The sequence below is a fragment of the Anopheles gambiae genome, chromosome 3, assembly GCF_943734735.2.
Source record: "Anopheles gambiae chromosome 3, idAnoGambNW_F1_1, whole genome shotgun sequence".
Lineage (NCBI taxonomy): Eukaryota > Metazoa > Arthropoda > Insecta > Diptera > Culicidae > Anopheles > Anopheles gambiae.
In genome coordinates, this window is record NC_064602.1 from 93,735,169 (window position 1) to 93,749,648 (window position 14,480).

Sequence of the window (14,480 nt, forward strand, 5' to 3'; positions counted from 1 at the left end):
TGCCCTGTTGAACATTAAAGAGCCTGTGTTTAAACAAGAAAGGAAGGCATAATGGGATTGGAACAAGTGCTGTTTCCAGTGTGAAAGGTGATACTTTAGACACGTTAATGCTGTACCTTGAAGCTTTCACTCAAATAACAAACATTTTGATTCTCTTTCCAGACTTTGGTAGTTTGTTTCGTCTTGGTCTTAAAAGAACAGGTCCATGCAACGAGTCATAAATTCCTGGACAGCAACTCTCCTGCCATGGGTCTACGAACATGTTGTAAAATAACTATCTCATGGAGCAGCCTTGTCATCTAATCGATAGAGGCCCGTCAGTGCTCCCCATCGTCTGACAATGATCGTCTCCCATCGTGATCATCCACCACACACAGATTATACTTATATGGATATGATAATTTACTTTTCTTGGCTGGTGCCGGGCTGTAGTAAAATTAATGAAGCTTACATGTAGTGTTACAATCTTTTCGTGGTACTGTGGTATAATCAGTTTCCGAAAGGAATGCGTCACAAAAAGCAATTATCTGAGTGTGAAAAGGTTATAAGTTATATGATTTCTATTTAATTAATATGAAAATAGGTAAATAATAGACTAATAGAAGTTAGGATTAGCTTTGTTAATGTCATTTTTTAAGTTGCATAGTACATTTAGCAATAAATATATCTTGTGGAGTAAGTCGTTTGATAATCCATTTGGTTTATCGTTTTATTGTTTTTTGTTTGTAATCAAAATAACGCCTTCATATCTGAACAATCATCTTACCCTATTATATGTTGACGAACATAATAGTAATAAATTTAGACCATGTAGCGAGCGAATTGTATTTTTGTGTCATTAATTGTAATTTTTTTATAATTCAATCCTATACATTTTATTACGTTAAATTTTGTATGTTAAAAGGAATTATTTTTTAAGTAAGAATATGAACAACAACTCAAGTGAAAAATAGTTTAATAACATTGCAGCCATTCCACTCACATTATCTAAATTCTATTCTTACTACGGTTCATAGTCTCACTTCTAACTAATGACACTGCTCTTCTAACACTTCATACTCTACCAGTGATACTAATCGTAATTCAGCAACCTCTTAACAAACATTTCCCGTACTAATTGATAGCCTTTCCCTGCCATTTCCTGTACTCATTTTCACGATCTCCTCACGCAAGCCCTTGGTGGCTGTTTAGTCGAGCCGGCTAGACTCGCTGACCACTAACCGATGCCATATCTTCGACATCTGGAGTGAAAGAAAGATTTACGAAACATTTCCAACGGTTAGTAGGGCCGGGGGCGAGGGAGGCCGCCGATCGACTGTGATCGACACTACTGAGTGCAAGCGTTACCTTCTGATGGTGCTGTTGCTCCTCGTGCGCGTAGGACAGTAGTATCGAAGGCAACGACTGCAGATAGCGCTCCGCCAGCAGCGTTTCCGCCTGGGCACAGCTGAACGCAAACGCAGAACGACGCGCGAGTTGAGTTGCTTCGAACGCGGAGCCATTCCCTTCATTTTGTTGCTGAAAAGGGGGTGCATATTTAGCAGTTCAGCCCATTGTTTATGTGTTTGTTGAGTTAAATCACCTACCGCCATAGTACCGGTTTGATTCATCGAATGAGCTTTGACTTTCACTCGACTGCTTCCTGCATTGGCTCCCGGGGACTTCCCTGTCAGCGTTCTCTGCTGATCAGCTACGATGCCTTTTTCGATCCGTTCGCATAGTTGACTACGGGAGGGAAGAAACTGTGAGTGTCTTGTTGAACCGAAATGCAAAGATCGCTCCTACCTGTGCGCATGCAACACCTCCAGCAGTACGTCCAACCGTTCGGTAACGGCACGCTGCTGCACCTGCACATAGCGCTCAACCTGCTTCGCAATCAGCCGCTCACTCGCGGACAGATCCTCGAACGTTGCGTCCTCGTTGAATGCGTCGCGCAGATCGGGACTCTGCAGAATGCGTTCGATTTCGGCACACTCGCCTGTTTGACGTCGGTTATGGCCCAGGCGTCGATCGAACAGTTGCTTCAACCGTCCCATGCTGCACTGCACACGGTGCAGACGGGTACGCGATTCGGCCAGCGTGTCCAGGTCCACCTCCGGCAGAGTTGCGTCCGGCCGTAGCCGTACCAGCTCGTCCATCTGCTTCTCGTACGTTACGCGCAGTCGGTACTGGTGGTCGGTGGTGGTGTCGCGCAGGAAGGTGCTTACGATTGGGGAGCTGCCCAGTACCGGGTGGAGCGACACGATGATCAGCCAGGTCTGCAAACCGCGCCGCCGTTCTTCCAGGAGCGAGTCCAACATCAGCTGCTTCGGTGGCAGTGCTGGAAGGAGTCTAAATACACGTAGGCGGGGTAAGTATATGTTTTTGAAGGTATCAAAATTATGGAACCATTTAGAGATCCTTATTTTCTTAACAGCTTGTTGGATTGTACACACACAGCAGGTTTTACATTTCCCATTAGAATGATTAAATCCAAGGCGAATATTTCAACTCCTCTAGCGCTTTAACCTTCACAATGATTTGCTGATAATAAACGTACCTCGTTGGTCGTTATTACCCATTAGCAATGGTTAAAGTGATGAGTAATTATACCAGCCTACAACATCTAGAATGGTATTATTGCCAACAATCATTCGCACCGCTACATAGAACGTGCACGAGCGTATGCACGATCATTAGCCCGAAGAGATGCTAGTTTGAGCCCGTCACCACCCTGTACGTGATCGATCGCAACCACACGTACACACGTGCGAATCGGAAGACCTTGCCGCCTGCAGCACACTGTCCCCGCAGACCCCGTCGACCCTCCCCGGACGGTTACTTACCGATATGGATACTTCTCCGCCAGATAGCGATGGAGTGTGACGAAATCTTTGTACCGACGGCGGACCGTCTTCTCAATGCCCTTCAGCTTGATCTGTAAAAAAAAGGAACAAGACATACACACGTTGGGGTCGCTTTTGGTACACAGGTGATCGTGCGCTGCCCTTCTTACCTCATACTCCGAGTGCTTGAGGAAGAGTCCTTTTTTCTCCGGCACAATCTGCACGCTAACGGGCGACTCGTTCAGCTCCCGTTCCGTCGAATCATCGCCTGTGTGTTGCACAAGAAGTTAAAGTTACGTTAAAACAAACGCAGAACACCAAGCTAATGCTACGGTCACAAAGGTAATTGCCCATTAGGTGCACCTGCAATTAGTGTAGTATTGTTGGATTGTTGATCCATCTCTGTTCAGTGTCAATTCCTATTATAACCATAAAATTGTCGACCCGTACACGCTTACATCCCGTAAAACAACAACAGAAATGGTGGATAATCTGTGCAATAATAACGGTGCGTCCATAAATGGGTCCACAAACTGGTTGAAGGTAATTAGTGGATGTTTTCCAACTAAGCCTTTTGATGATTTTTTTTTCATAATTGATATTTTGATCTTTTCCATTTGGATGTTTGTTCTTACTTTTATACAATTTTTTAATATGTTTTAGTTTTTTTTTTGTTGGCAACCATTAGCAATTCCGCATGCACAGCCCAGCTGAGCGCCTAAAAGTATGCAATTAAATAAAGTGCTACAGTCTGTTGTTGAATTGTCCTCATCATCAAAATAATAAATTGATAAATTGGTAAACAGTGTTTTTGAGAAACTTTTACTTAAAACAATGACATATAAAGAATATATAGCAAAATATTATACATTTAACGCGTAACTTCCCAACCAATTCATAAACCTAATAAATAATTTTGTCAAAAATAATTGGTCCCATTGAATTTGCATACTTTTAGGCGTTCTGCAAGTGCTGACGAGGACGGTGTGTTTAGTGATACTTAAATGGTTCGTTCTATAAAATACACTTATTTCCTATATTTAACAACCAAGTTCAATTTGGTTTACTTTATTAAGCCCAGATTTAGTAACGCTTCGTCACACACTGTAACGCGTTCTTCCACCAAAACGACAACTCATAACAAAGCGGAACAACAACAACGGCAAACATTATCCAATTTCTGGCCGCTTACACATAATTTACGCACAATTCCCCCCACCGCTCCATGCAGCCCACCAGCGCAAATCCAGATCCCCTTCTTCGCGCCATTCGGCGCTGCTCAAGGTTATCAAAATGAACAGGGACCTCACCTCACGGTCAAGCGGCCGGTGGTACGACACTGAGCGGCAAACTTCCTGCAAAACTCTCGCAACATTCAGCATAGTGTGTGGTTTAAAGCAATCGCACATGTTATCAGCATGGGCAAAATTCGGGGTCGCCAATTTTGGTTGGTTTTTACAAAAAGACCAATTGCGATTAGAAATAAATTTACTGCAAGTGTAGAGCAAAATGAAAGCGTTTTAAAAACCGTGCTGAGCGTCATTAATCATCTACATTTACTTGCCCGCTACACACTTTGCATGCGCTTCCGTGCATTGTGTTAATTGCATTGTAAGTCACACAAAGCCAAGGTTGCATATGCATCTATAACCGCAATGGTGTTCAGTGTACTTTTTTTTATCACATCTGGAGTTCCGACGAAAACAAAAAGTTAACACCAAGCATATTGCATGACCGCGTACGATCTACAGGCGCTGCCGCCCAGAAGGCACGCCACTCTACACCTGAAACTCGCTCGTGTTTCAAGGTGATACTCAATAACAACACACCGGTACAATTATCGTAGTTCATTATTGCGTGTCTGTACACAGCGCGGGGGGGGGGCATTTTTAAAGCTATTTAACCGTTAAAAATGTCTCCTTGTGTATTGACGCAACCACCAAACTCAGTCGGACTTTGGCCGGTTGATCGCACAATTGCGTTAAATATTCTATAGGCGATCTTTTTCCGCTATGTTTTGGCGTTGAGAAATCAGGCATGCAAGAAAAGAATGAAAATTTGTGTGTTAAAACATCTCAAGCAGGAGTTTTTGTTTTAGCAAATCGTTCAATCCCATAACAGTACTCCAATTCGGAATCCTTCGCAAATACTGATTTAAATCCATCTCAAACATGGTAGCAACAATTAATGATTCCTGACCAGGCTCCATCTTTCCATCTCCATCTCCAAAAAAGGGCAGTACTTTTGCAGCCTTAAACTCCACGGCTAAAGATGATTGAAACACGCTCACGGCTTTAATCGCTCGCTCGTCGCTCATCTTCGTCGACCAAAGAGGTGAGCGAAGGCCCCAAAAGAAGTCCCCCTCCACTCCCGCTGACAAGAAAACCTGTCCGGCATGCTAATTATGATCTGCAAGCCTTTTTCGGTCGCGCATGCTAAACACTTCCGAATTCGAAGCCACCAATCAAAAACCTGTTTGCCGCTGTTTTGCTGGAGATGATGTGCGGAGATCGTTAATGTTGGGAATCTGAGCCTGCGAGTATGGGGCTGACATGGGGCTGTTGTTGTTGACAACCTGAACCCGAAAGTGTGCCGTGTGACGTAACGGTTGAAACGGGGAGGGTTGCTTAACCGTTCGCCGGCGTTTGAAATCCACTGGAAGTGGCGAAGTTTGTTTCTTGCTACGATTAGTTTTTAGGGTAAAAGTAAGGCTCAGCCCTCTACGTTACACTAGCGTTACGCGTAACGCCTGTTTATCACCAACCCAAGCAGCATTTTTGAACACCTGTTTTAACCGCCGTGGATGAGCAAATTAATAGCTTATCATGCCTTATTATTGCTTATTTTTACATGATTATTAGAAAAGCAACAATTTTTGAACAATCATAAAAAAGAACGGCAATCGCTAATAACGATAAAACTCATTGATACTTCATGAGTATAAATAAATTATAGTATTACTATTAGGCCATCTTTTTAACAGCAATCAGAGTTGTAATAACTTCAAGTATTATAAATAAAAAATATTATACATAAGAAAGGGTTACTTATAAAAAATGATTATTTATTTATTTTCCCAGCTATTGATAAAGCAGGATAATGAAATACATAAAAATATTTATTAATTTCATTAACCTAACTTTTAAAAAGAGCCCTCGCACCTAAAGTAATGTTTGTTCAAAATGGCCGGAACAATAGATTGAATAGGTAATAATTATATTTCATATATACAATTTATTTATAAATTTTTTTAATATTTTATATTTTCTTATCATAGGGAATGTTACTCCAATTGAAAGCTTTTGGGATGTTTATGAACTTCTTTCTTTCAGACTATTTTCCATAAATCATATTGGAACAATGAAAAACATTGAACTTTTGATTTACTCGTTATTTAAAAATTAAATCGCTTAGAAATCGATTCATCTTAAAGCAATTAATTTTTTTTATCGCAATTTAAAGTATTTTTTATTCAAATAATGTACACTGGTCAGTCGCCTGGATGACAAAACTGTAATAAAAATGCTGCTTGGGAATATTTTAAGGGATGTAACGCTTCTCCAATGTAACGTAGAGGGCTGAGCCTTACTTTTACCGTTTTTAGCCGATGGGAAGAGATGTATGATGTACGGTTGAGTCGAGTGTGAGGACTGTAAGAACACATTTGTTTGGTTTGAAACGCAACCGTAGCGGCACCAAGATGATCGATTGTTTGCAGAGAAGCACATGTGCAAACAGAGGGACAAACTCCGTTCTAGAAGGAACATTTTATCTGTCTTTAGATGGTTCCGTGTACCTTTCCGACCCTCTTTATGATCTCAAAACACTTTTTAAATGTTTCAAATGACTTGTGAAAGCAACACCATGATCATACAAATGAGCACGGCAAACAAACCTGATCATGTGCCATTTATTGGACGGCATGAAGTGTTCACACCTCGGACAGTCTGATACGCAAAAATCCAAACCTCTGTCCTCGGTCGTGTCTGGCGTATCTGGTCATCAGCTCGCGTTCCTTTTTTCTCTCTTTTATGAAAAAGAGAGCCCAGCAAAGGGGAGGCAATTGAGCGGACAGGTGCAAATGTTTGCAGAGCTTTTGGATATTTACCCAATTGCTGAAAACTGTAGTAAATCTCCCCTTGTAAACATTCGCTTTGATAAGGCAAACAGAAAATAAAAATATTGATTTTGACTTTTTTCTTTAGATTGCGATACGTTGGGATTTCCTTTTCGAGCTTCAATGCCACATTTTGACGCCAATCAGAAGCCGGAAGCATCAGCAGAGCACGTCTGACCTACTAACCCCGTGTGTAGTCATCTTCCAATCAAGATTACAATCAACTGTTTGGCAACGGATCGAATCCATCCGTCAGTGCTTGTGACTGATTAAATCTATCGCCTATTGATTACTCACCAACCGATGCGATCGACATGGAAATCGACGTTTTGCCCGAGGAGGAAGACGACGACGACGACGATGATGGTGATGCTCCATCCTGACCCTCCAATGCTCCCGAGCGTTGCAGCAGTCTTTCGCTTCCGACCGGTGCAGCAAGTGCATTCGTGCCCGACGGCCGAAGATTGACAGTGGCACCGTGTCCCACCATGGCCGGAAACATGCTGGCCGAATTGCCACCGGAGCTGAGCGTAATGGTAGCGGTTGTGATGTACGCAAACGGGTCCGACCCCACTGGCAGGTCGGCTTCCTCCTCCTCCGGGCCGGAGTCGGAATCGGTCGTACTGTCGGCGAACGACGATGGGTACGGCATGTCGGAGGAGGCAGCCGCCGATACGAAGGTGTCACCCACCGACGGAGACCTCGACAGGTCGGGCACGGTACCGTTCCAGGGATGGAGCAGGTCCGCACCGTTCGCTGAGGCGCATCCGTTAATGAACGTGCTGTCGCCGACGAGCGCGTCCGACGCATCGTCCTGATGATGATGATGATTGTGGGCTGGCCCTTCAGCTATCGATGAGCCTGACACTTCTATCATAGCAATTGAGGCAGCTTCGGAAGCGTCTGGTGACAGCGCCCTGGGTGTGGTGGAAGGCATTGCCCGAGAGGATGCTCCGGACGATTGTTGAAAGCTTCCCTCGACCACGACGGGCATGTTTGTTAGTCCTATTTGCTTGCCTTTGGGTTTTTTATCCTGAACTGCGTCTCACTCACTTAAATTTTTATGATAATCACTTTTCCTTCCCTTAATAAACCCCTTTTTTCACAGCACTGAATTCCCAGGATTTCACAGCAGCACGGAGCGCACACACACACGTGGGAACTTAGAGCGCACCACCATCAACGTCACAGCGGACCACCGAAAGGAGCTGCATAGGCCGTGAATAATTAATTGCATGCACCAGCCACTTTCCTACGCCGCCACCACTTCCGCAGTCGCCAACCAACCAACCAACCAACACAGCACAATTGTTTGCACCTATTTCCTTCGCACACCTTGCTGCTCTAATGATGCTGCTCGGATACGTACCACGCGCGCGCTTTTTTTTGCGCAAAACAAACCCTTTCCCTAGAGCTCGCCCCTATTCCGTGTCGGTTCACTGTGCGAACATGTGATGCACGAGGTATTTTAGGGTTTTCCCTTTTCGATTATTGTTCGGATTCTGCCTGTTAGAACTGTGGCAGCCGTTCTCGGTGCATCACAATCACACTGCCAAATGGGGCTGGTATCTCGCAACAATACAATACAACAAAAATCACACACACGCACGGGCACAGACACGCGAGACGGGCAGATGATGCGCACGAGACGCGAGAAAATATCAACCCCTGCTCACGCGGAAAGCGCCACACGGTAAATAACAATCCCCCAAAACGAACGGATGCTCTCGGTACCGGCAGGCGGCGTTTGCTTGGGTGAGACCGAGAGAGTGCGAGAGAGCGTGAGAGCGAGAGCGAACGAGGGTGAGTGAGAGAATCGGCCTCATCCCTTACAGGGTGTGTAAATATGAAACCGAAATCGGATGAATGTTGAGGAAAAAGCTGTACAAAGCATAAATAAATTCTCTTGCTGTGTTGAGGCAACGTTCTCATGTAGTATTTTAGAAGATCGTTTTGGGAAGAAATAATGCTTGATGGTGGTAAATAGAAAGAATCCTTCGTTTGTAAGTGATTACCTCCGATATTGTAGTGCAACGTTACAAAAAAATAGATACCGAATTACATACATGAAAAAGAAACGGATTACATACATTTTGAACCTCAAATTAGATAGAAGGATATTAAAACTCAAGATTTTATTTCAAATTTTACCTAAACCAATCGCTTCATATCGTTCCCAATTTAACGGCCGTTCATCTCGAGCGATTCGTTTTAAATAATTGACACCCTGTGGGATTTTCTGCCATCTGTCAGAATCATGGTTCGTTGAGCGACCACTGTTCGCTTGGGTCGGCTTTGTACGCAGTCCATTGTTACCGAACGAACCAAAGCGAGCGAACGAGCCAACTCAAACCAAAACCATTTCTCGTACAAACAGTTCTAAAAAACGTTGTATAAATTCATATTCAACTCATTTAATTTCATTTTGTAGTAAAATAACAGTGCAAACATTCTCAAGCTCACTTGTGTTTACAAAATAATTTTAACAAACACCAGCAATCACGGTGCGAAAATTTGTCCACGTCGCGGCGTCACTGTTCGCTTGGGCCAGCGTTGTACGCGGTACAGAGTTAGCGAACGAACCAAAGCGAACCGTGCAAGCAAAAAGGCGACCGCACAGCATAAACTTTTCCCGGCTGTTTTCCCTGCGTATTTTGGCGGTATATCGGTGCGATCGAGGCACGGAAAGGTCCGTACCGGGTGGCTAACGCGTACGAGGTGGTGTGTGAGAAAGAAATTGTTCGCCGAATTTCCACGACACGGCTTCCGCTTGGAGCTTCGACCGTCGCTTGGTGAAAATTATTTTTGCAAGCATTCCATCGGAACACTGTGAACGAAAGAGAGATAGAGCAGGCACGGGAGGACTTGTTCTAGCATCGTGCAGTGACCATTTAGTAGTGCTAGTAAAGAAGGTTTAAATTAACTTTTCCAGAGTAGTCCCACTTTCTGTCAAGGTAAGACAATCGGTGAACTCTGTGCAAGCGGAGCTAAAGCGCCATCGACTGCTGCTGCAGCTGTCGGGATGGGGATGTGTGTGTGTTGCTAGATGTTAACCCTCCCCTTCGACGATGGGGTGGGCTGGACAGCTTTCTTCTATACAACTTGACCTGCATCCAAGCTCCCATGCAACAACAACAAACAACCCCCCAACCCCCGGCAACCAAAAAAAAAAACCGTTGGCTGTGGACGGAATGTAAATTATAATTAATCTTCCCTTTTCCCCGCCTTTCCGGCAATAGATTCCGGCACTAAAGGGAACCGAAATGGACCCGTCCGATATAGGCAAGTATCCGGACCTGATAAAGAAGGCGCAGGCCGACATTGCCTGCACCGACGTGCTGGTGTGCGGTCGGTGCCACTCCGTCTTTCATCTGATCGAGTTGTTCCGCGAGCACAAGGAGCATGAGCCCGACTGCAAGCGCACGACCAGCTCGACGCTGCACAACTGCGACGAGGCGCAGGGCAAGGTGTGGGCCTTTCTGCTGTGGAAGTCGGCCCAGCGGCAGGCGGCCGGCGAGGAGAGAAATCCGGGCCAGAACAACTCCTGGAAGCTGTACCAGACCTGGGTGAAGCTGGAGGAGTCCGTGCGCGACACGTGGATCGTGGCAGGGAAAACGATCCAATCGTTCTCGAAGGTATATTTGGTTTGGAGTTTCTTAAACCGCACATTTTAGATGGAATAATGTTACATTTCCTTCGTCCCTCCTTTAGACGGGAGCTGGCAGCTTGCAGGAAATGCCGGTAAAGATCACGAAAACGATTCTCGAACCACCGATTGAAGGGCAAGACAAGAGTAAGTGAACATCAGTACGGTAAACAAGATCCCTTTTTGCATTTTTACGCCGTTTTTTCCCCCATCATGCAGAAACAGTTCCGGCAGTGGGTGCGCAAGTACCGAACCGGTTCACGCCAACGGTGCGCAAACCGGGCGACATTAAACCAAACACACCGGCCGGCGCAGGCGGCGCACCGGTTGAGACGAAAAATCGTATCGTTGTCGGTGCGCAACTGCCCCAAGCGATGAAGAAGCCCGAGCTCGGGTCGGTGGTGAAGGCGGGCCCGGTCACTACGACGCCCGGCACCCCCACCAGGCGGTCGTACGCCACGCGCACCCACCCGAAGTCGGGCGCATTCTCCGAGGAGGAGGTGGAGAAGATTCTAGCGAAACGGTTCAGCCCCATCATCAAGATGCACGAGTACCTGGTGAAGTGGGCGCGAATGACCAACGATCAGAACACGTGGGAACCGCTGACCCATCTGCACTCCTGCCAGAGCATCCTGGAGCACTTCGAGGTGCAGCTGGCGAAGCAGAAGGAGCAGCGAGCGGCCACGGCAGCAAGGGCCTTGCAGCTGCAGCGGCAGGAGAAGGGCGGTGCGGTCAAACCGGCCGGTGCGTCGGCGACCGCATCAACCACAGGGACGGTAAACACCGCCGCCAGCACCACCACCACCACCACCAGTACGTCGCCTGGGTCGGCTGCAGCGGCCAATCAGCTGCGGCCCATGCGCAACTCCAAGACGAGCGCAATGGATCGCGTCAAGCAATGGACAGCCGGGAACAGGTCGCCGGGCGATTCTTCCGAGGATATGGCGAGCGGCAAGCGCAAGCACGAGGACGGTGACACCGATGGCACCATGGATGGGACCGACGGTGGCCCGGACGGTGCTGTGAAGAAGGTGAAAACCGAACCGAGCACGGCAAGCGACACGCTGGCGAAGGCCACGCAGGGCGCAAACGTCAAGCTACTGTCCGGGTCCGGCTCGGGCACCGCCTCCGGTATTATTAAGACGGCCGTGAACGGAGGAACCGGCTCGGTGGGCTCTGCCGGTAAGGATGGCAATGCGGCGGAAGTCGTAATTATCAAAACGCACCAGGACGGGGTGGCAAGCGGGATAAGCAAAAAGGTGCCGCTGCTACCGACCGGCGGTGTCAACAGCAACAGCAGCTCGGTCGTCACGCGCCTCTCCCCGCGCGGCACTGACGTGGCGGCCAAGGTAAAGATCCTGTCCAAGTCGGAGGTGGGTGGTGGTGGTGTGCACGGAATATTCAAGGTCAAAACCGAACAGACCGGTTCTTCCCCACAGAGCTCACCGAAAACGGCGGCGACGTCGGGGGTGACCGCCACAGCAGCAGGGGCTGCCACGACGACCACGCTCGCATCCCGCCCGATGACCATCTCGACCCCCATCTCGACGACGGACTCGTCCGGCGTGACGACACGCTTCATCCGCCGGAACGTGGACGGCACGGAGCAGCTGGTCAAGCAGACGATCCGGAAGGCGCCCAAGCTGGTGCCGTTTTCGCCGGCCAACCAGCAGCGCCCGGTCGGTACGGTGGTTGGCGTGTCGAAGCAGCCCGGCACACCCGTCCCCAAGGTAACGACCTCGGCCGCACTCGGCCAGCAGCGCGTGGTGGGCGCATCGCCGCGCGTTATCTCCGCCGGGCAGCAAAAGCCACAGCCCGTCAGCAGTCGGGTGGTCGGCAGCGGTACGCCCGGGAACGTGATGCGCAGCGCGACGATGACCCGCACGCTGGGAGCGCCCTCGTCCGACCAGAAGCTGAACGCCCTGCGCCGCCAAGGCGTCCATGTGATGAAGCGCGTCATCACGACGTCCACCGTGGCGGGCGGCAGCGCCAAGAAGGCGACGGTCGGGGAGGAGGAGGAGAGCGAGGCGCAGGGCGACGGTTCGGCAGCGAATGTGCAGCAGCAGCAGCAGCAGCCGGTGGCGCCGCCCAGCCCACCGCCCGCAATGACGCTCTGTCCGGTGACGGGCAAGGTGCTGGCACAGGCGGAAGGTGAACCGACGCCCGTCCCCAGCCCGGAAGCGGAACCGGAGGAAAAGAAAGTAACGCCCAAGGCGGACAGTGCCGGTGGTGCTGCGTCGTCGGAGGCGGGCGCGGACGGTGCGGCTGCGGGCGAGCAGATGGTGGTGGCGGCCGGAGGCGACCAAACGGACACGCAGGTGCAGCAGCTGCTGACCAATGAGGACGGTTCGCCGATCATCGTCGCGGGCGAGGACGGCACACTGTACCAGGTGGCGGGTAAGAATGCCGAGGGCCAGACGATACTGATTGCGCAGGGCGCGGACGGAGAGCAGAGCTGCGTGCTGGTCGCTTCCCAGGAGGGCGAAGAGGAGGGCACGGCAGGAGCGGCCGGTACTGGCGGCGTGCTGACGCTCGATGCGGCCGTCTCGGAAGCGGTTGCCGTTCCGCAGGAGGTGAGTGATTTGACTAACCGGACATTTCAAAACCGTTCGAACGTAACGAACCCCGTTACTACGCTGTATCTTTGTGCTTTCAGGGCCAGGAGATGACGGAGGAGCAGGTGGCACAGTACCAGCAGTCGGTCGACACCAACCAGGAGCTGACGATCCAGACGGAGGACTCGCAGGACAATCAAATCACGGCGGAGGTGGTACAGGCTGACCCAGCATCACCAGGTAAGAAGCGACCCCACGTTACTCATTCGACCCTACTGCGCGCCACAGCATTGCACTAATCACACCCAAACATATACCACAATCCCCCCTCTTCACACCACTTCCCATACACAGGCGGTACAAGACGCGTCGTGCTGCTCCTTCCCGATGGTAACTTGATGGTCACCGAGGTCAACGATGAAACGTATCAAACGTTGAATCTGGTCAACTAAAAAGCAAAAAAGAGAGAGAGAGAGAGAGCAAACACACAAACGGGAGCGAAGTTAGTGGCAAGTGTATATCGTTTGTAGGAGAGGTTTTGATCGTGCGCGTTCTATCCTTGACACGCGTTTTGATTGTCCTTTAGGCCCGCCTCTACCCTAAGCTTGTTAGTAGGCCTCTCGCCCGTTTGATGGGCGAGATTGCATCATTCATTACTGTCTCTCAGCAGTTCAAACACGTAAGCAGGATGGATGTAAGTGTAGGTTCATTAATTATTTGTACGCTTGTAAGATATTTTATAAGGCATAGGGTCGATAGCGTTTCTTTACTTTGCGCAAGTAGGAAAGAACTATTGACGGTAAGGATTCTGTAACTGACATTAGTGCATTTTGTTTGTTCTTCTTAAGGATACGAGAGGTGAAACAGAGGGGGAAGATAAAAGAAAACTGTCAGACATACACACAAAAAGGCGGAGAAAGCTCTGTGCGCGTTTGCTTGTTTGAAAATTTCAAATGCTTCACAGATAATGTAGATGTTCGAATAAATAACTACAACTTAACTTAACATTACATCAAATATAACCGGTTTCATTCAATTTTATCAGCTTTGAGACCTTATTCTAGCATTGATTTAATTTCGATGGAGTTTGTACTTTGGGATTGATGGGCTGCTTCTGGAAAAGCTCACTCGCTATCGTTAACGGTCATTTTGAATATTCACAGTAGCGGCTTCATAGCGGAGGTGCGGCAAACGAATGGAATCCAGTAGGAATACTAAAACAATATGAGAACGCTTTAAAATATGCCTCAATTAACAGAATAAAAGTTTTTTTCTTCATTAATTTTATAAACATTCCTCTCCAAAAGGGTCACCGCCGCATGACCGCCATATCGCAT

At 48.1% G+C, this 14,480-nt stretch overlaps 2 protein-coding genes across 4 annotated transcripts; one reads left to right on the plus strand and one right to left on the minus strand.

Moving 5' to 3' along the window:
- Positions 1-668: 668 nt before the first annotated feature.
- On the minus strand, positions 669-8,684 carry LOC1280658 (sorting nexin-8). 2 transcript variants are annotated; one of them, XM_320519.5, is made up of 7 exons: positions 7,240-8,684; positions 2,996-3,093; positions 2,826-2,917; positions 1,786-2,331; positions 1,587-1,725; positions 1,348-1,518; positions 669-1,241 (listed from the first exon to the last, which is right to left on the minus strand). In XM_320519.5, the coding sequence occupies exons 1-7, from the start codon at positions 7,934-7,936 to the stop codon at positions 1,188-1,190; spliced, it is 1,797 nt and encodes a 598-aa protein (XP_320519.5). In that variant the 5' UTR covers positions 7,937-8,684; the 3' UTR covers positions 669-1,187. The 2 variants fall into 2 exon arrangements, with proteins under 2 accessions (XP_320519.5, XP_061510561.1); XM_061654577.1 differs by having other exon boundaries at positions 669-1,518; positions 7,240-8,651.
- A 561-nt stretch (positions 8,685-9,245) lies between these two features.
- LOC1280657 (mucin-22) lies at positions 9,246-14,160 on the plus strand. 2 transcript variants are annotated; one of them, XM_061654568.1, is made up of 7 exons: positions 9,246-9,896; positions 10,182-10,577; positions 10,654-10,735; positions 10,808-11,937; positions 12,010-13,161; positions 13,245-13,383; positions 13,498-14,160. In XM_061654568.1, exons 2-7 carry the CDS (start codon positions 10,206-10,208, stop codon positions 13,593-13,595), a joined length of 2,973 nt encoding a protein of 990 aa, XP_061510552.1. In that variant the 5' UTR covers positions 9,246-9,896; positions 10,182-10,205; the 3' UTR covers positions 13,596-14,160. The 2 variants fall into 2 exon arrangements, with proteins under 2 accessions (XP_061510552.1, XP_061510551.1); XM_061654567.1 differs by having other exon boundaries at positions 10,808-13,161.
- The last annotated feature ends 320 nt before the right edge of the window (positions 14,161-14,480 follow it).